At 41.3% G+C, this 22,396-nt stretch overlaps 1 protein-coding gene across 2 annotated transcripts in view; it reads right to left on the bottom strand.

The window, feature by feature from the left end:
* Window positions 1–22,396, bottom strand: part of PIK3R1 (phosphoinositide-3-kinase regulatory subunit 1) — a 73,049-nt gene that overhangs the window by 19,353 nt on the left and 31,300 nt on the right. Inside the window, exons 1-6 of one of the 2 annotated variants that reach the window (XM_075590496.1) lie at window positions 17,382–17,647; window positions 8,830–8,922; window positions 7,201–7,275; window positions 4,334–4,465; window positions 3,039–3,240; window positions 2,841–2,920 (exon numbers count right to left, since the gene is read on the bottom strand). In XM_075590496.1, coding sequence (XP_075446611.1) covers window positions 2,841–2,920; window positions 3,039–3,240; window positions 4,334–4,465; window positions 7,201–7,275; window positions 8,830–8,922; window positions 17,382–17,526 — 727 coding nt within the window. In that variant the 5' untranslated portion in view covers window positions 17,527–17,647. Of the gene's footprint in view, window positions 1–2,840; window positions 2,921–3,038; window positions 3,241–4,333; window positions 4,466–7,200; window positions 7,276–8,829; window positions 8,923–17,381; window positions 17,648–22,396 lie in introns of those variants that run through there. The other variant, XM_075590486.1, reaches the window with a different exon arrangement.

Genomic DNA, 22,396 nt, shown 5'->3' with positions numbered 1-22,396 from the left:
ACCTGACCTGTTGGCGGCTCTTGAGGACTGGACTTGGCCACCCCTGAGATATGTTGTAGGTCTTTAGAAAACAAAAATGTCTCACGCCCAGTCTGACTAGCATCATCTCCTAGATAAGATCCTGTAAATGTGGGAAAACTACAAATTACAAAGTATGCCGTCTCACTCAATACAAACACCAAGGATGCGCGCGAGAGAAAAAAAATCCGTGGGTGTCATATTGGCTCAAAAGCTCTTTGGCCACAAACAAAATGTCATTATATGGTAGCCACTATATAGGTGTTGGAGGAAAAGAAAAGGGGGGAAGAACACACAGATCTGGCGTTTTTGTGGAAAGAGATCTAAAAAAAAAAAAAAATGCATCGGCTATAAAAGAGCTATGAGGGAATCAGAGAGGTACATTAATCAAACATTGGCAGAACACTATCTGCAGTGTAGTTGTTTGTGACTGCTGCTCTGATGTACATGGGGCTCCTTCCACTTCAGCCAGCTGAGTTACAGTGAGAAAGTTATGAGAGAACATGAAACTAATACAGTATATATTTATAAAAAAACCCATGCAAGGTCAAAGGAGAGAATTAACAGTAACAATCTTTACCTCTGAGCACCTGCCTAGAAAGACACTTGGCGAACCAAAAAACTCCTACATGCTCTGGGTGGGGTAACGACATGCAGACATGCAAACTTAGGCCCAGCTCACACAGCGCACTACACGACGTGCGCGCGCGGTCATCACAGGTGCCTGGCGGCCAATGGTAGTGTTCAGTATTGAAACTACCATTGGCTGCAAAGTACCGCGTCGACGCTGCTGCAGTCGCGGGAGTCTTTTCAATCTGTGATCTCCGACTGCAGCAGCGCGACGTCTGTTTCAGCAGCCAATCAATGCCCAGACGTTTACATTGATTGGCTGCTGAAATTGAGACAGTGAAGACGGGGGGAGGGGGTCCAGCTCAGCCTCCGTTGAATCATGTATACACATGACTTGTCAGTACGCCGGATTGCTGCTTTATTATATCCTCCCGTGCTAAAGGGAGCTCCAGCACAGTGCTGAGGAAAAAAACAAAAAAACCACACCATCGCCTGTGACACTGCGCCGCCGCCCCCCGCCCTGTCGGATCATTCCGTCTGCTGGGGATGATCACACATCGCCCAGCAGATGGAGGCGCGCACACGCGGACGCAGTGTCGCGAAGCTCCGTGTGTGAACGCGGCCTTAACAGGAGGGTGTGCTCCAGTATCATGGCCAGGAACAGAGGTCAGGTTGAGGAGGGGAGCAGCGCACAAGATTAAGGAGATACTTATTGTGCTTTTCTCACGAGGAATCTGTATTTGACTTGGTTCTGTAGTTACCATAAAGTTTGACATTAACTATAATTTTGGTGGCAAGTAAACAGCTGATCAACATTTCACAATTACCATCTCTAAATTGGTGGGACAATTATTTAAAATTTAAACAGTCTCCGATTCTATCTTAAAGAACCTTGACTCTCGAGGGACAAAAATGCAACTTTAGAACAACTTCAGTAGTCACTAAAATAAAATACAGTAACTTCAATTGGCCTTTACTCCCCACAATTATGGGCTTGTTAATGTAATAAAAAGGCATCACATTGCATGTCATTGTTCTTTTGACCAAATTTTAAAACACGTCAAAATACCTTAACAATACTGCCTCATGTTTCATTGTAACGTATATGTAAAAGGCAGTATGCAAGACTAAATCCAATTAACAGTATGCAGAAAATACTAAAAATCATTTTACAGCAAAATGTAATCCAGATCTAACCATTACTTTTCTCTGCGGACCTTGTATTTCTATTATAATGCTATGCATAGATGTCCTGTATAGTCACTAAATACCATAAGCAAAATAAGTCACAAATGTACCCTAGGCAAATTGAGTCAATACCTGAAGTTTCTATACATTTATGAAATCATGTTTTAGATTTACTTTAGATTTTATTTTCAGAAAAACTAACATTTGCATAATTTATGCAGCAGGGAAGTTTAACAAGCAGACTGTGACATGGCTCAGAAGTAAATTAGGTATTTGAAGCCATGATTATGTTGACATAACATTAAACAATGTATGGTCAACATTAAATTAAAAAGTCTTCATAAATATGGAGAAATAATGTAAATACTTTTTTCTGACTGTGTGTATATGTGTGTATGTGTGTGTGTATATATGTTTGTACATATATATACACACCAAATAAAAAGATCACTTGTGAGCACATTCACATGTCTTAGACAGGTCGGTAACTCTGCCTTTCACCATTATCACCTAGCATACAGTGCTTCCACTGCAGCAAGGGATTCTGGGACATGACATGCAAATTAGCACACCGTGTAACCTTTTCCCTGAAATCCAATTTGACACAAAACTCTTATAAGCTAATGCTCGCTGTTAACACAGGTTGTGTGTGTAAATGTGTATGTATACATACACACACACACACACACACACACACCACACACACACCACACACACACCACACACACACACCACCGTTCTGTGGTCACTAACATTCAGGGACCATTTAAAACCTTAAGTCATAAATCGCATACTGCACAGGGGGGAGGGATAGGCTTCAGTCACAGATACATTCAAGGGTGCACTGTTTAAGTAAAAACCTATCTTGCTTCATCCATTGTAACACCGCCGGAAGAGATCCGTGCATCTCGAAAGCTCGCACAAATAAAAGCATTTCGTTAGCCACAGAACAGACGATATTCATTTTTGATTATTAAGCTGGGCTAACACAAGATATAGATATGAACATTAGAAGGAACACAGGCTTCAAAGTAAATAGCACTGAAACGAGAAGCAGAACCTACCTGGTGCCGCTTGCCTTTCATTCCATTCACTTGCAATTAGAACTTCTAGTATTTGTGTGCTGTATTCTGAAGCGTCTGGGCTGTAAAATAATGTCTGAGATTAATATCAACCAGGTCATTCTGTGTTGGGTGATATAGGAAAGCAATTGAATATTCCCAATTTGTTTATTGGGTTTCTCACAAGAACATTTGACTTACCTCAATATCTGGTTTCTGAAAAGCAGTGGGCTGAAAATTTCAGCAAGCGACTTTGCACTCAATAGATTTTTGCTGGAAAGTTGACAAAGTCGAAATAAATGTTTGAGCAAATACTGGAGTGTGAGCCAATACTGGTGAGGAACGTTAGGTGATCTGATGATTTTCCTCAACAGTTGGGCGAATTCGTCAGAGTTTAGGGATTCTGTAGATAAATATGTAACCATGAATTAAAAAATCAAAACAGTAATTGATTCCACAACAATATTCCCCCATTTTGTAATTTCAGTGTTCAACAGATAAGCAAAAGAAAGAGACTGACTATGTAGGTTACATGGAACTGCAAAGACATCTAGTGTAGACCACAGACCTCAGGGAGGTGCGATTTTTACAGTTGCACGCTATTGGCTACAATGCATCACATGCAGGGCTTATCGGCTGACCTATATCAGGCCAAAATCCTGTTTCATGAATATGTGACATAACAGAGCAGTGGGCTAAAAATTAGACGACCTACTCTCTACATGGACTTTGTAAAAAAGATAAGCCTTATACTGACAAGCAGGTGCTCAGACCAGCACAGGCCGCTGAACCAAAGAACACAATGTCCTCCCCAAATATGCTACATTGGCCAACACTGATAAAAAAGGTTAACAATTAGCTTTTTCTGCACACAGATAGAGTCCTTGATATTGTTAAACATTACACATTGTAATATTACATTTCAGAGAATTATGGAGTTTGAGTACCTCCTGCGTATAAGAAATCCCACCAGATCTGGAAACGAGTCTTTATTTTAATCAATGGGAATTATGCTTTTTTTTTTTTTTTTTTTAATACTTGTGTTGCAATATTTGTACTTAAAAATTATTTTTTGCTAGGTTGACAGATACAGATATATATATATATAAGGTGAAAACTCTATATGCAATATCCAACAGATGGTTTAAAAATAACTACTGCGACCCTAGAAAGCTGCAATAGAACCACCATTTTCATGTTGGACTAATACAAATGAACAACTTGCACACAAAAAAAAAGTTTGGGAAAACCTAGAGCTAAGGTAACAATTAAGAAAAAAAAAATCAAGAGACCCCAAAAAAGGGGTAGGGGAGAGAAATCGACTTTTGAGGCATATAATGTACTTGTATATGAAGCAGGATTTGCTATAACTTAACTGGGTAAAACACCCAACATGCTAAATTGCCACCTACAAATAAATTGCGCCAAGCGCTAATTTTACTGCCTGCTAACTGTAGACTCAAAACACTGATGCCATTCGTCTCCCAGAAACATACCTGTGACAGCAGAAAGCATCTCACTGTAAATTAAAGCTGGAATGATGGGATTTGGGAGATCCACAAGATAGCACTTTAACGCATCAGATAAGGTTTGTAAATCAAGTTGCTCAAAATCAACTGAAGCCGCATCTGCAAAATAAATTAAAGTTTTTAAAATGCCTTATTGTAAAGCAGAAATAAGGTACAGTACCATACAGCTGGGCTCCTTTTGAAGAGCCGTTTAAAAATTAGATTTTAATGCCATTTTTGACATTTGCCTTTTTGTTTTTTTATGATAAACAATTCCAGTAAAGTATTTTGTTTTAGAACTGTATGGAAACAAGATCAGGCTCATAGCTTACCTTTCCTAACACTTATCAACATGTCATTTAACTTGTAAAATGAAAAAACAACAACAGCTATTAAAAATAAAAATAAGGCAAATCAAATAAAAAACAAACTACAAAACAGCTTTAAAAAAAGTCATTTAATAATAAAGAAGCTAGTAGGCATGCCCCGCATTGATGTACGCAATGTTACCAGAGCATGCACGTAAAGCGAAAATGTACTTAAAGTGAAGCACTAAAGCACTACCTTTCTGCCCCACATATCGATGCATGTACTGTACTGCAATCGACATATACGTGCATAACTGATGTAAATAACGCATGTGTAACAGCCTCTATAGTCTCCCTGCTTGCGCACAGCTTCGGTACAGGTAGGGAGCTGGTATTGCTGTTCAGGACGTGCTGACAGGCGCATGCGCGAGCTGCCGTTTGCCCATTGGGCGATATGTCCTTACTCGCGAGTGTACTTAAAGGGAGTGTCCTTAAACCGGGGTATGCCTGTACTAACTTTTTCAAGACCTAACCACAACAGCAATGAGATTTTTCAAACATTACTATACACAACAAATGTTACAGTTGGGTCAAAGTACTACTTTAAATGTGTTACACAATGAACATGGTTGTTGGAAAAGCCATTTTAAAAAAAGTCTGTTTTGCATGTAAATATTTTGTATAAACAAACATCAGGTTTCCATTCTAAAGGGTGGGGATGAGGGCTTGATAAGTGACACATTAAGGGCAGACATAAGGAAATGGATATGTCCAATATGCAAAACTCGCCAGTGACATTTTGTGATGACAATACATAAAAGTTGTTTCCCCTGATTGCAATAAGCTCATGCTTAAAACAAACAAAAATACACTTCATTAGTTTAAAGTATTGACTTTTCCCCCCGCAGTTTTTATTTGACGAGTCATGTCCAAAATGTAAACTGGGCTGGAAAACTGCATACAGGCTGATCGAGATCACTTTGCCTTTCATAGTTTTTACGGTTTTGAAATGTTTGAACCACATGCCACACACTCCTGATGGTTTTTCGCCAACTATACAGAAAGCTACAATATGCAAATCAGAACAAAAGTGGATGTGGAAAACTATAACCCAACTGAGCAATCCATGCAATATCCTACATGCGGTTGAAATAAAGAAGTTCCATAGTATTAGCTAATACTACTTTTCTTTTTCTTTCAACTCGATGCCATTTTTAATGAGTTAATATAATAAGCATCCTTTTATTTCTATAGCAGATTTTAACCACCTCCCCAGCAGCAACTTTCCAGTGTGATTATTTGTTGCCAATATTACCAGCAGCTTGAGCTGCAAACTGTTACAATAGATGTAGTAATATAAGAATACATTGTAGCTGCCGAGTTACACTGACTAAAGGATTGATTTCAAATGAAAGGCAGCCATTTGGTGAACCCTGGGAAGCAGGATCTTTGCTGATCGATCACAGAACAAAATCGACCGGCAGCTTAGGTAATTCGTTCTCAATAAAGTAAATCATAGACTGCACACATTAAAACAGAAACAAGTTCACATACACCCCCCCCTTTTTTTTTTACTGCTTGGATTGCTTCTTTAATACAAGCAAAAGCATGTTCTTAAGAGTAATGCTAGATCATGTCCTGTAGTGCCATCTATGGAAAGGAATGCATATTGCACAACTCAAAACCCATAATGAAACAATTTATTACAAGTAGAACTGGAAATGCTGCCCATCAGATTTTACAGCCAGAGACTAATCAATATCTCAGTGTTAAATACAAGTGCTTCATTGTTGATTAAAAAAAGTCAAATCATTTATGAAACAAGTCTTATAGTCTCTTTATTTCTGAAATGTCAACATTTCTCAACGGCTTTTTTATGTATGTGCTCCAAACTTCAGCTGGGCAGTTGTGTGTTTTTTTTTAATCAGAAGAAAAATAGCATCAACTCACCATAAAGTCTTAGAAGGCGAGATTCAAATTTTTTTTTAACTTTTGTATATCAGATTAAAAACAATCCTGCTTCTCTTGTCGTAAAACAAATATAGTTTCTCTATATTTGGCTTTAAAACTCATGTCTACACACATAGGACTAGATTTAACTGATAAGAAATAAAAGTTAGACATAGGTATTTAAGTTAAAACAATAAAACATTTTCAATGTGGTCTCCGAAGGGAGGGCTAATTATCACCTGTTTGCGCCTCCGCGCTGATAAAGTAATCAGATTCAAGTCCAATCAGCGAACAAGGCAGGCTACGGACTATTATGAGGGAGATAGGGGCAGTAGAATCGAACCCCAAAGCCAAGTTACAATGTTTGCAAATGACACGTTTACAAATATTGTCAAGAAAACTTGCAAGTTTACAAACTTTTAATTATTTTAGAACAAAAATCTTTATTACCTAGTTTTCCCCAATTGAACACAACACTGTTAGTTCATTGTTCGTATGTGTGGGATTGTACTTTAACTACACTGGTAGGAAATATAAATAGTTTCACAATGATAGCAATTTTTGTATTTATCATACAGGAAACACAAATCTACTTACCACACTCAAGAATCTGCCTGAGGTCTGTCACACTGCTGGAGCCTTGTGTTCTGTACAGGGATGCAGACTCCAGGCCTGAGGAAACATTGGAAATGGTATTTAGTTTGATGATGTGAATTGCGAGACACCTGCACCTATGGAAGCGAGGACGGCTAAATACCAATTCGTTCATTTAAGTGATAAACAAGTGTGTGTTTTATTAGTTTTCAGATTTGCCTTTGATTTCAGAACTGCTTATGAAAACTGGTATGCAAACAAAAAAGGCAAAATGAGAATACATTAATTTCCCAAGATAAAAATGTGTGAAATTATAATACAAGAAAAACCCCAGTAGGTTTGCAATGTGTTGCTGGTCCCTCTGGCAAGCTTTTAGTTGGAATGGTTTTGGATATTCATTTGACAAACCTGTTTTATTTAGAGCTAGAGTACCATATAGAAAACAAAAATACATGATTTTGGGACTAGGAGAGCCAAATAAGCATGATAGATACATACAGAGAGAGATAAGAGATCTTTAAGGGATTATACAATTCCAACCCCCCCCCCCCCCACTCCCTCACCCCTCCCCAATGTAATTTGACGCAGAGAGCCGGAGACAAGGTAAGTGGGGGGTGGGGGGTGTTGACACAGATTGCACACCCCTGCTCTAGGAGCTCTTCAACTGGGTCAGATCAGAAAACATTTAGGAGTAGAAAGGCCACAAGCTTATTGTAATATGTTATCTCATTTTTAAATGTATTTAATATTTCTAAATTTTGCAAGCATGAACCACATCTATACATGCATATTTTTTACATTACCTTAACTCAGCGGTGTGCAAAATTCCTGCGCCCCGCATACCTTCTCTCCTCCGTCGCACCCCCCCATGCCTCTAATGTTGCGTCAAATTACGTTGTGGGGTCATTTGACGTCACGTCTCTATAGCAACGGGCGTCATTTGACGCCGCGTTGTCAGACGTGTGACTGGAGCCGGGTAAGTTAACAGAGGCCTCACGCTCTAAGCGCGGGGCCTCTGTAAACACCGTGCCCCCCTTTGCACACCGCTGACTTAACTTACACGTGTATTTTAGTGTGAAAAATTGCACTTTGCTCCTAATGTCCCACTGGTTGCTTAGGCAGCTGTGAGTGAAAGCCTGCGGGCCACCAGTTGTAGAGTCCTGCTCTATGTGCAGTGTAATAAGTAATGCATCACTGCTATTCACAGTAGAGTTGCAGGCCTAAACGTCTAGATACAGTGGATGATAAATTGTGGCTGGAGGTATTGGGTACATTCCAGAGATTCTGTTTCAAAATTCATTTTTTGTTAAGATCACCCTTTACGGAGCTTTGTAATTTCTACTTTGATTCCTGTGTACCACTTTAGATGTTTCTGCTTTTATTTTTGAGGCTCTTACAGTAGTATTAAACGGTTGTCACGTGGAATCTTAAAATGTTTATTTTTAAGCTACTGTATGCTCTTTTGATGATCGAATGTGTATATTAATGATGACCTAAGTTATGTTAAACAGATGTTGCCAACATATTCCATTCATGTAAGCTTGAAAATCAGTACAGACCTACACACATGGGATACAAATCAAAGCACAACTTCTTATATGGTGTTCAAACATCTATATTCCACATGTGTACCTTTTTTCTCAATAGCTTCTAATAACTTTATGAGGACTGGGGGTGCAGCATCTGGAGGTGAAAACTGCTCTGTCAGTTCAGGAAGTGTGAATGCTGTAGGGTAAAGGGAAAAAATATATATCATTAGTTCACAGCTTAGATAACCAATCTACAACAAAAATCACAAGCCACGGTGACTAGTTAATAATTAAACATGAAGCAAAAAACGATCTTTGAAAAGTCTGAGCAAATTTGACACGGCGTTTCGTCTGCAAATCCAGAGGTGCAACGCAACCATTTGTACGCCCAATGCAAATTATTAAGATTATATATAATTACAGTAGAATGTAAAATATCTCCAATAAAAACAAAAATATTTCTGTGAGCAGAGATGCTTAACACAAAATAAATTTTACAGAGCTACAGGTAGAGGGAGCCATACTCAAACACAAAGCACAGGGCGCAGCACAGGCATCGGCTTAATCCATGGTTACATCTTTAAGCAATTGGAAACAAAACTATACAACTTTTCTGGGCCTGTCAGTTCATCAAAGAGACCAAAGTACCCCAAACTGCTTAATTTACACAACAAAGCCTTTGGGTGTAGATAACGGTTACTCATTGGCATAGCCTGACCCCTCAGTGCAATGTTCCCCACAACTCCCTCTCCCTTCTGTTAACGGAGAAACATTGTAGCATAAATACCACAAAAAGTACATATATGGCATGACAGGAGTGCATAGATGTAATTAACCTACTTCAATTTGTAGAACAGAGGTGGCAGTAACACTTGTTTACCGACATCGATTAACTGAAATCCTTGTTAAAAACAGAGTTTTAAAGAAAAGCCAGTAACATTGAAGAGTTATGCATTTCTTGTTTCTCCAGCATGGAAAAGTAACAGACTATATTTGCAGCTACAAATCTAGCACTGTTGAATATTTTGTGCACATTTGTGTTCTTTTAATTTTGACACAAAGACCTCTGGATTTTGTTACACACACACACACACACACACACACACACACACACACACACACACACACACACACACACACACACACACACACACACACACACACACGGAGTGTTAAATTATCGAAAGGGATGGATGTTTACAGAGAATGATCACTGCTCAGCAGCTGGCAATGACATCTGTTTTCCTATAAACTTCCATTTATTTAAAAACTGCAGCATGTGAAAGGCCATGTTTAGTTTAAAAGAGAAATATATTCTAGCCATGATTCAGCTACAGCAGGAACTAACAAGTATCATGGTCTTTTCAGCTTAGAGTTTATGCAACATGCATGATTTTAGTGCATTTACAGTTAATCAATTTCATCCATTTAAATATTGTATATTGTGTTATGAACAGAAAACCCTTTCTCCTTCAAACACACTTTAATAACCAATATGCAAATCCTTAACTGATGTACAGCCGGTTATAATGACAGGAAAACTAATAATGTTTTGGGTCTCTTCTCAAACCAATAAAAATTCTAAACTGTGGAAAGTGTGTTGCTCTACAGTGCAGAAGATTTATTTCATGGACATCATTTTAAAAGGCTAGAGCTTTAATTTTGTATTTTTGGCTACAATTCCCTAAAAAATTTTTTTTTGCTGTATGCGATATATGGGAGTGTCACTTTTTTAACCTGCATAACTTATTTAATGTGTGGTTCATATTGCAAAGCCAGTACAACCATCCTCACACTGATGAGACCCAAAAAGGTTGAAACAGTCGCCTGTGAGGAGGTTTACTGGCTATGTGCACTTCTTTAACCTGGGCTGTGCTGAAAAGCTGTAATACAGCTGGCATATACTTACAGGGGTCCATGTTAAAATGGATCTGAAGCAAAAGGCGGCCCTGTGCTCATTTGCATTTAATGTCCCAGAATCCCTAGCTGCAGTGGAAGCATTGTACGCTGGGCGTGAATGGTGAAAAGCAGGGTCGCAAAATTTTAAGGGATTGCACAAGCTCAATTCTGGAAAAATATTTTATTAAAAGCAGGAGTTCACTTAAGATCTAAAAACGACCGCCCCGCACCAATAGCCGTAGAGGCCATAACACAATACTTGAACAAATGCCAACTCCCCACTCTAACGGAGGAGGAAAACACAGTCCTCAATGCTGAGATTACAAAAGAGGAACTGGAAGAGGCGGTCAAATCATTAAAGATCACTAAGTCTCTTGGCCCTGACGGTTTCACCAATGTCTACTACAAGAGATTCTTGCCCACACTATCTAAGCATCTTCTAAAAACATTCAACTACTTCATGGAAGGGAACCATATTCCCGCGTCAATGTCTCTAGCCAATCTGGCCATTATACATAAGGAAGGCAGAGACCCGATGCAGTGTGGAAGCTATCGTCCAATCTCCCTCCTCAACAGTGATCTCAAACTATATAGTAAAATATTAGCAAACAGACTAAATCCCATCTTACCAAGACTAATTAATATTGATCAAGTTGGATTTGTAGCGGGCACAGACAATCCTCAGATAACACTCGGAAGATAATCAACATCATTGAACATGTACACCTCACAGGGACCAAAGCACTTCTGTTAAGCCTAGACGCAGAGAAGGCGTTCGATAGAATAAACTGGCAATTCGTGGACCAAACTATGCGCAAATTCAGCTTTAAAGACGCATACCTAGAGGGGGTCCGTAGATTATACCAAAACCCATCAGCAACGGTAAAACTACCAGGGGGCAATAACCAGAGGTTCGAGCTAACAAATGGAACTCGACAGGGATGCCCCTTATCTCCTCTCCTCTTTGCATTAACCATAGAACCGCTGGCATAAATCTCCCTGCCCAACCTCCAAAAAGAACTCCGGGACTTTGGAAAAATCTCGGGATATAAGATTAATAATGATAAATCGGAGGCCCTGAATCTAAGCCTGCCAGAGCCAGAGGTGAAACTCCTCAAATTAAACTTTAACTACCGTTGGAGCTCCTCTTGTATCAAATACTTGGGAGTTAAGATATCGAGGACCTACCAATCTCTATACCAATATAACTATCCGGCCCTGTTCAAAAAAATGAAACAAGACTTAGATAAATGGGGAGGATACCAGATATCATAGATCGGGAGAATGGTCTCGGTCAAAATGAACATACTCCCTAGATTACTATACTACTTCCAGACCCTCCCCGGTCCCCATCCCTGGCTCGGAATTAAAAAACATTCAAAAACTAATCTTCCAGTTTATTTGGAAGGCAAAAAGCCTAGAGTCGCCAAACCGGTTCTCTTGGCCCCAAGGGGGAGAGGAGGACTAGGAGTTCCAGACATAACAAGATACTACCTGGCCGCTCAACTACGACAGGCAGTGGTATGGAACGCTAGCCCAAATCAATACTGTTGGCTAGGTATAGAGACACACTATGCTGGGACGCCTTCGCTGCCAGCTTGCCTTTGGTCCATGAGCAGGGAAGACATGCTAAACAGCAAATTTAAATTAGGCCCGATGAGACACACTTGGGAGACCTGGACGAAATGCAAATATAAATTTAAGCTCACGACACCCCACTCCCAACTCGCACCAATTCATAAAAATCCGAAATTCCCACCTGGATGTGAGCCCAGACAATTTGATCAATTTAAAGCTAAAAACATTAGAGCAATTGCCGATCTCTTGAGCTTCGGGGAGTTCCTGAACTACCAAAACCTACAGACCAAATATGAGATAGTAGGGCTAAATGTTTTCAAATACCTACAAATTCGGCACTTTACTCAAACATTATCCCCAACGTTGGAATTTCCCCCTCTAACTGGCTTTGAACGGCTCTGCAGAGAGACCGGCCACCAGAAAGGTCTCATAACACAAATATGTGCAGAACTGGAGAGGGCCTCAGAAGCCCCCACACACGACTATATGCTGCATTGGGCAGCAGAATTGGACATAGTTATAGACCGAGAGGACTGGGAAAGTATTTGGGAAACAGCTTCAGGAACTTCCATATGTACCACAATAAAAGAAAATATATATAAAATACTGTTTCGCTGGTATCTCACCCCAGCCAAAATAAATCAAATCTACCCCCTGGCCTCCGACCTGTGTTGGAGAGGCTGCGGTCAAAAGGGGGACATGGCTCACATTTGGTGGTCATGTCCAGAAATTCAGAAGTACTGGGAAACTATACACAATCTTATAAAAGAGGTCACAGACCTCACAATACCCATTGAACCGCTGACCTACCTATTGGCCAGGCCCCTAGAAACACTGGACCGACCAACAGGCAAATTGATCTCCTTCATTCTTACTGCGGCTAGATGTGCAGTGGCAGCCGCCTGGAAGAAGGTGTCCCCACCCTCCAAACAGACAGTAATAAACAGAATTAACGAGGTAAAGGAAATGGAGAGACTGTCAGCATTTCTGAAACGGTCCACTACCACCTACTACAATATTTGGGACCCATGGTTCACTCAAATGGCCCGGACGCACAGAAATGCCACATAACGATAGAGGAAGGAACCAAAACAGGTAAAGGAAACAAAGTGAACACGCCAAGGCAAGGGAGTAACACCCCTCCCCCCCTCCCCCTCCCCCCTCTCTCTTCTCTCTCCTTCCCTCCCCCTTTCTGCTTCAACCCTCGCGCCACCCCGACAGACCCTGGAGGAACAGGGGGACGTTGAGGCCTCTCTTTAATATGTTAAAAATTGTGTTAGGCCACAAATGGACTGTAATAGAAAATATGTTAAATGTTATAACTGCCTAATAAAAAATTTGAAACAAAAAAAAAGCAGGAGTTCTCAACTCTGGAACCCCCAACAGGTCAGGTTTAAGGATATCCCTGCTTTAGCACAGGTGGATCGACAGCCATCTGTCTGAAGCAGGGATATCCTGAAAACCTGACCTGATGGGGCGGGGGGGGGGGGGGTTGGGGAAATGGGAGTCATGAGGACTGCCATTGAGAACACATGTATTAATGGTTACGATAAATGTAAATTATGTTTTGCAGTGTTATTCCTATTTTTTTTTCTGAGGGAAACTAGAGTGTGGAGTTTTTTTGGGGGGGTAGGGGGGAACAGAATAAAAACCGACTGCAATTTGCATAAACGAACTACTAGTGATTTATTAAAGTGCATTATAAGAGTTCGAGAGACATGTAAAAATAGAGCTGCGTCTAATCTTTTAAAAAAAATCATTGTTGGACTTTGCAATTTTAAAGGCTGTATTGTAGTCAAAACTTTTACAGAAACCTCTACATTATTAAAAACCCAAAATCTCTACTTGTGTCGAAAAAAAAGTTTCCAAATCACTTGCGCCCTCTGTACTAGAACACATTTGGTAAATTAGGCATCCGAATGAAACAAGTCTATAAAGCTTCATAACAAGCATTCATTATATACGGACAAGAGACAACACAACAATTAATCCTCTTCTTACAGGAATTAAAGAATAACTCCTCTTAATCCCATGCAATTTGCAGGCAAGCAGCTACCTCTGACCATATTGCAAACGTTTAATCTTTCTGTTCATGCGAGGCTGGTAGACTTGCATAATCAGCACTGAAATGAAGGCCAAAGTGCATTGAGAGTACTCTGCCAGATTAATTTCTTGGAGGAGAGCAGCGTGCACAGTTATTAAACAGGGATACATGATTGATTGCAAATTCCAAAGGCGAAAGTTTCATGAATTTTCAGTAGACAAGAAAATTAGATACATCTAGTTTGAAACTGTACAACACCGTAAAAAACATATTTTGCCTTTGCATATTCTACTTATTCCTGTAACTTCAATGCTGAAACAAAACATACCTCCTAGCTAACTTTAGAACCCAATAGGCTTTTGCGAAAGACAAAAAATCTTTAGTAACAAAAACCCAGTCGGCCCCTTTCATTTACCTCCCCACAGGAGGACTACAGGGAACAAAAACCACAACAATTTACTGGCCTCTAATTCACTGACATTACCGAGGAGAACTTTTGGGGGAGGGGGGTCTCTGGAGTGGCCTATTGCAAGATAGGCCATTCCACTGGGCGCACCGACCAGCTGTGCTTGATCCTGCCACTTGCTTGCACAAGCTAGGTTAAAACTAGGGCTACCTCTGCACTAAATCTCAACAACTCTATACTTTTAGTATGGGCCCCAAAAAAATAAGCGGTTATCCCTAAGGAGTGAAAAGGTTTACTTATACGCAGATTCATTATCTGATTTGGCAGTGTAACATCGTGAGTGTCACATATGAAGTGTCTGCGGAGTTAAAACTAGAGTTGAAGAATACTTGACTCTGCCCTTCATCAACAACCCTACAAAAGTGAGAACTTGGCTTTCTAAATGCTTTGACAATTTTTACATATCTATAGACTCACTAAGCAGCGGTTTAATCTTCTGTGCTACACTGCCCTTCCAGGCCTGATTTTTACACTTGCTCCTTTACATCCTCCAATACCCGGGACCTCTCCTCCTGCATCTCATTATGCCCTTCCTATTGGTTTTTCTTTTTGGCGTTTTCTCCTTTGTAAACGTTTCTGCTCCCTGTACCTTCCCCACGTCTTCATCTCTGCTTCCCTTTACCTATGCTTGTGCCCATACACTACACCACCATTTACACACCCCTCAAAAACCACCCCCACAAATCCTCTATTCGCCACCTTTCTCCACTCCTACTTCTTGCTGCTGGGGATGTCCTAATCTTGTGGGAACCAAACTGGTTAACACCGCATTTCGCACGGCTCATTTTTATTTGACTTCAACTGAACCAGGTCCCCATTCCCTCTTTCCTCCCCCACCACTCCCCCTTCTGCGCTCTAGCACTGGCCAAAATATGTGCACACCAGACAGAATGGTGATGGGGTCTAGGTTTAGTCCGAGGCACATAGAACATCTGCATCATCTCCCTTGGTCACAAAGTGGTCATGTTTATAATCCGATGACCATAACTTGCTTTGTGTGTGTCACAAAGGGGAGGGGGAGAAGGTAAGAGGAGAGGGAAAGAGAAAAGAATAGGAGGAGGAGAGGAGAGAAGAGAGACAGACAGGAGAGAGGAGTGGAGCTCCCTGGACAAGCTCCAAGAGACCCCTTGGTTTAGGTAACATTTTAAAAATATATACATCCATGGAGAAGGGGGATATAGGGGAAGCTTCAATAGTGTCAGGGATCTTTCTGGGACTTCAGCATCATGGTCACATTATGTGAGCAGGTCCCAGATGCTGGAAACAGAAGAGTAGGGGGGCACCACTTCGGTATCGATCGGGCTGGCGCCATGTCAGAGCGGTCACAGCAGTCAGCCGATCTGCCCCTAAAAAACAAGCATATGCCTGTGAAAGTGAAATCACTGATAGTCAATTTCATTATATTTTACACAAACTCTGAACACAAATAAGATAAATGTTGTCGTACAAATGTTACTTTTTCAAAGTGCACAACAGAACAACTAATTTAAAATTACAATTAAAAATGAAACCTCATACAGATAGATATGCATTGATACTATGTAGAGGATTTACCGTTAATACTAATATTGCAATATATGTATTTGTGTTCTCAATGTCAGATCAGTGTACAGAAAGGACAACATGCCATTTCATAACCAAACAATAGTAGAATGACCTATTCAAAAGAGCTGTGTGTTACTTATGTCTTGCATTTCCCTTCATCAATCCCATAGCCATGAACAGAAATGCGTTCATTCAAAAGAAAACGTTCCTGAAACCAGTTATTAAAAGAATGTCCCATTGCCACCAATCTTAGCTGTAAATGCTAATGTGGGATATAGGAATGGGGCTGTGAATAGTGCCTTTTCATTTTAGGAAGGCAGACAGGAAATGATAATCGCTGAATTGTGGAAAAGCTAACCATTTTGGCAAGTCAGCAGCTGAATGAAGTCTGAATGCTCGGGGGGGAAAAAAAAGGAAAGGAAAGACATTATAAATGCAGAAGCCCAATGTATGAATATGTCAACACAGCAGGAACAGGAAGCCGGAACACACTTGAAACACACACGGTATACTTTTTAGAATAGTTTTCAGCTAGAACGATATTAAGAAATGCAATAAATATCTGTTGAATGTAAAGTAAACAGATGAATACTAAAAAAATTTTTTCCACAATCATAATAAAATCTTAAAAATATTTAGTTTCAACATTTATTCCAAATTCAAATGCATTGTAAAGTAACCACATTTTAATATAAATACTCTTGCTTGCTCCTGAACATCCGACATGGGAGGAAGGAAGGTTATTAGGGTAAGGGGGTAAACACAGGGCAATACGATCACCTAGGTAAAGGGAGAGAGTGTGCTGCCAACTCAGGGAAGGAGGCAAGAAAGGTTGCCACGATCATCTTTAAAGCTGCTGCAACTGCAAGTTACTGGCTGTCCGTGAAATGTTAATGACTCCCATGGCAAATAGCAATACCGCGATAATACATTTAAATATTGACCAAGCCAAATTGTTATAATAGCGATATTGCAATCACATAACTATACTGCCCAACTCTACTTTTTACTTCCGTTTTCTTTGACATTCTGCGGGCTCCTTAAACGCAAGACGCAGCACAATGCAGATTCACTGTCCCTCAGCTTTTTTTTTTTTTAAACTAGCAGCAGATGCATTTTGTACCTGCAACTAAAATCCTCGCTTGCTTGGAGTTTTGCTGCAATACAACTTGAAGCTTTGGTGCACCAAATCCCCCTTTCAGAAACTTGGCAACTTTGTTGATTCCTTTTGTACAGTCTACAATCAGTTTCTCACTGAGTGCAATCATTTTCCAACCAATACTGATTTTCACCACAGCGAAGACATGCAGTCTTAAGGCACCATCCAGAAGCTTCTCGGCTCAAGTGTGAGAGAGTAGTAGAATCTCTCTCAGGTTGTCAAAAAAGTGGCTGATGACATCTTACCCACACAGCATTTTCCACTGGGTCTATTTTTACTTTCATGAAGCGACAGCAAATCAGTTGGCTTCATGGCTCAAGATGCCCTCCAATCCCCTGGCTCTTGTCTCCTGGTAACAGAAACTAGTCTGAACAGAGACGGAGCCGACAGCATACCTTACATTTAGAGCGCTGCCAACATAGCTACAGAGTGCAAGATGAAACCAACACACAGCTGCACCTTTTAGAGAAGTTCTCAGCAGAGAGAGATATTATAAAGCCAATACCTGGCAATGCAAAGTGGAAATTTAAAGCTCCTATATTTGTTCCAGACATATATAACTAAGCCAAATCAATGCTGCCGGCTGAAGAACGAAAGGTGTGTGTTCAGATATAGGTTTGTTACCATAGATTACTACATTTAAAATGTGATAATCTAATAAATATTATTTGGAATTGGTGATGGCATGATGACCTCATCAAGAGTATAGTTACAAAATTGTGTTTAATGAAGATAAGCACGTTATAATGTGCCATAGCACAAATTATGGTTCAGAACGCCAATGTAAAATGTTTCTTGATAAAAGGGATGGTCGCTAGACAAACTAAAAAAAAAACCCCCAAAAAACGAATTGATAAAACAACGTATCGTTCAGGAGTGGGAGCAGCTGGATCAACGCGTTATCGATTATGCAATCAGACAGTTGTGTTCTCATCTTCGGGTGTGCGTTGCAGCAGGAGAACGACATTTTGCACACCCACTTTGAACTCCAACTTTATCGTAATCTTAGGGTTTCAGATTAGATTACAACAAATGTAACACATTTACGAGCTACAAAAGGAAAAACTCTCGTTTAATGACCATGAACCTACAGTACTGCAGTGTATCTGGTTTTTTTTTTTTTTTACATAGTGACAATTTTGTGATTATTAGTTCATGGTCTACACTGTGCCTCATATAGGGTTAATCTACATAACAGACCTACAATCGGGCAAATGTTCATGGGATTTCGCGGTAAATATATAGAAGATATGCTGAAAAACAAATGGGGTCCCCTTTTTTCCCCTGAACAAGTGCCCCACATTTACATAAACACACACAGGGAGCCCTATATCTATATACATATATATATGTGTGTGTGGGGAGGTGTGTGTATGTGTGTGTGTGGGGGAGGTGTGTGTATGTGTGTGGGGGAGGTGTGTGTGTGTGTGTGTGGGGGGGAGGTGTGTGGGAGGTGTGTGTGTGTGGGGGGAGGTGTGTGTGTGTAAGTAAAATCAGGTACTGAATGTGAAGCCTATCAGCATTTAATTAAAAAAAAGTATTTACTACTACTACTATCCCATCTTCATGTACTTTTTCAACTTGATGTACTTGTATATTTGGCACACAGGTAGGTACATTATACCTGCGGATTAAAACTTTCCAACGGTCACTACTATATCCATTTCATATTTGGGTTTACATATTTAAAGATCTTACGTGTTTACCAACAGAACAAAATGTGTAAACATTGCACCGTTTTAGTTGCCCTTTTCTGGGCAGCCTACGAATTTTTCGTTTTATTCCACAAAGCCCAGCAACTTTCCCAATTAGCACCCTGGTTTAAAGAGCAAGTGAAGGTGAATGGTCCTTGAGGTGTAATACATCATGTCCCGAAAGTTTAAAGGCCTCAGTAACTATATGAATTATGAGCTGTCACACAGTTTTTTTTACCTGCTATAGAATACTTCTTAGAAATGGGATCTATAAATAAGAGAACAGATGGCTTTTGTTGGCTCCAAAGCTTAGATCCTTTCTGAAAGGAACCCCCGAGGAATGAAAGAGTAAGACTGTGCTGTCCTCCTCCCTCCTCCCCCCCCCCCCCAACCCCCTTGTCTTTTTGCATTAAGAAATGAATCAGTCAATCAATAGGGGAACATGAAGGCAGGAAGAAAATATATGATTGGCTACTAGAATTTTTTTAATTTATCAACCGAGTTAAACACAACATGAAAGGATGGCCAACTACAGCCACTAATGTTTAATGTTGTAAACAGAAATGAATCACAAGTCAGTATATTTTTAAAGATCGCCATTTTGACTGTGAGACTGTAGTTACTATGTCCCAGAATTCCCTGTGAATTAACAGTCCTCCTGTTTATTCATGCTCTCTCCCAAGCAATTATATCAGGCTAGTATGTCTGCTTCATCAAACCCTCTCGTTCCACCCTTTTCTGTCAGGGGTAGCCATCTCCTGTCGTCCTCAAGGGCAGGTCAGGGTTTAAGGATATGCCTGCTTCAGCACTTACTTGGCTCAGTCACCGGCTGAGTCACCTGTGCTGAAGCAGTGATATCCTGAAAATCTGACCTGTTGGTGGCACTTGAGGACTGGAGTTGACCTCCCCTGTTCTATCCCAAGTAGCAGAAATTTTCGGATGGACGTTCTCACACTTATTTAAAAAAAAAAACTCCCTTCCCTGAATCTTTCTATAATAAATTGCAGTGCACAGAACTTTCAAAACCTGGAAAGTCTCTTCATGTAATCAGGAGGAGGAGGAGGACATCAGTGAGGTTTTCAGGTGCTCCACAGTTTCATCTATTTTCTTGGTGCATTAAAAAGGTATTAAAATTACAGAAAATCGCTCTTAGAATTACTCTGTTTCTGCTCAATAAAAACTTTGTGGGGACCCCCCCCCCCTGCATATACTGTACTGTATATTTCAGTGCCTTGTCATTTTCTTCTGCGACAAGTTCTAATCTAGCCTGATCTTGCCATATCCATGGAAATATTTTGGAAGGATTCTTTACCTGCTACTAATGCTATCTGTTCCATGGATGCCAAGCTTATCTCTCATATAGGTGCCGACTGCTTAGCTAATGACAGTTTCTGCTTTCTGAAATGCCAACACTGCAACCAGAGTACTGTAGGCATGTATGGGCAGGAGGTGGGGAGGAGGTAGGGAGAAGGTGACCTGACTGCAGGGTAGAAGTGGAGCCCAGTAAACATACTTGGCCAGTTGACAGCGACAGGTCAAGTCAGGCCCTCTTTAGTCCATTTATTTTTACATTGTGCGTCACAAATATTTCTCCCCTACTCCCCTTAGTTCTGATATTAATGACATTTTTAATCTCATCAGGGCTATTTTCTTCAACTCGTCAATAGTTACTACTGCCAATGTAACACTGCAACTACCTTTTAACTTAAGGCTGCGGCCAGGCAGGGAACAAGCGCTCATGCGCGGTGATGTCACACTACCTACACTGCCGGGAGATTTGTGGCTGGCCAGGTGCGCACGCGTGGGGCGTGGCAATGACGTCACAGAGCTGGTTTGCCCTCATTGGGCGAACCACTCACATGATGCGCTTGGGGTGTCGACAAATTCAAATTTGCTTGCTCTGCAAAACAGCCAAGCGCCGAGCAGGCGCTTGCTCACGCTGGCCACACACATTGAGGCAATGTGTTTCATAGTGGCCAGCGTGAGCGCGCCCACCCAGCGGCACCCTGGCCAAGGCCTAAGGTACCGGCACAGAACAGACTATAAACAAAAACAATAAAAATACAAATAGGGACTGACTTACAGAAAATTGGACACAGTTGCATCAGTGAAGACCTTTAGCTTAAGGCTGCGCTTATAGTGCTGGCGACGTCGTGTCAAAACAAATGCATTGCCGCCACCGCGTGCGCTTGTAGTAAGCGCGACGGCATGGTCGTGATCGCTGGGTCATCTGAATTGATTTTTCCAGCGACCGCAGCCTGACGTCACCGTCGCCGGCACTATAAGCGTAGCCTAAGGCCTCGACCATGCTTACTGCTTGCTGGCGGAGGCGCGCTCCCGCTCAGCACTGAGCCCTTACAGTCGCAATTAGAGAGGCTTTAGTAGGGGCTCGCCTACGCTACCGCGCGCTTGCGGAAGCGTAGGTCTTAGGGAATTTTAAAATTTCCCCGCTTGCCGGCGCGCAGGGCCGGTCACGTGAGTGGTTAGCCCAATGAAGGCGAACCAGCTCCGTGACGCCACTGGCCCGCCCCCTAACGGCGCGCAGGGAAGGCACCCGCAAGGCCAGGGAAAGCACCTGCTTTCCCTGAGCCTCAGCGCGCCTCAGCACGCCAGCGGGGAGCCTGGTCGAGGCCTAAGGCTGAGTCCATAGAGACTCCAGCCGTGCGGAGGCTGAGGGAAAGCGGGTACTTTCCCTGGCCTTAATATGAGCGCTGTTCGGGGCCGAGCCAGTGACGTCACGGAGCTGGTTCGCCCTCATTGGGCGAACTGCTCACGCGACCGGCCCTCCGCTCCCCTCAGCGCGTAAACTAAATTTTTTTTGTCTGCTACGCCTCCTCACGCCTGCGGAAGAGTGCGCGAGCCCCCTGCTAAAGCCGTTCTCATGGCGGCTGCAGGGGCTCACTGGCAAGCATTAGCTCAGCTCAGCGCTGACCATGCCCGCGGCTTAAGGCTAAAACATTAATGTGCCACTTACATCATAGCCGCTCTCCGCTCCAAAATGTGTAACCGTAATATATTTTTATCCATAACAAAGAAAATACTGGAGGAGTGATAGTACGTGCACTTTATTCCCCAAACACAAGAAATTCAGCCCATACCAGCAATGGGAAAGGTAAGCAGCAAGTAATCTGCTATTGAATGTACTGCCAATTGTTCGAGCACCATTGTGTTAACAAAAAAAAAAAACATCCAACTAGTTACAGAATGACACGGAGTGATGATGCACAGTCATTTTGGACTGAATAATGGGAAGTGTAAAGGAGGGTGACCATGTTAATGGAGAAT

This window comes from Ascaphus truei, chromosome 1, assembly GCF_040206685.1.
Source record: "Ascaphus truei isolate aAscTru1 chromosome 1, aAscTru1.hap1, whole genome shotgun sequence".
Taxonomy (NCBI): domain Eukaryota; kingdom Metazoa; phylum Chordata; class Amphibia; order Anura; family Ascaphidae; genus Ascaphus; species Ascaphus truei.
This window is presented reverse-complemented; position numbering and strand designations above follow the sequence as displayed.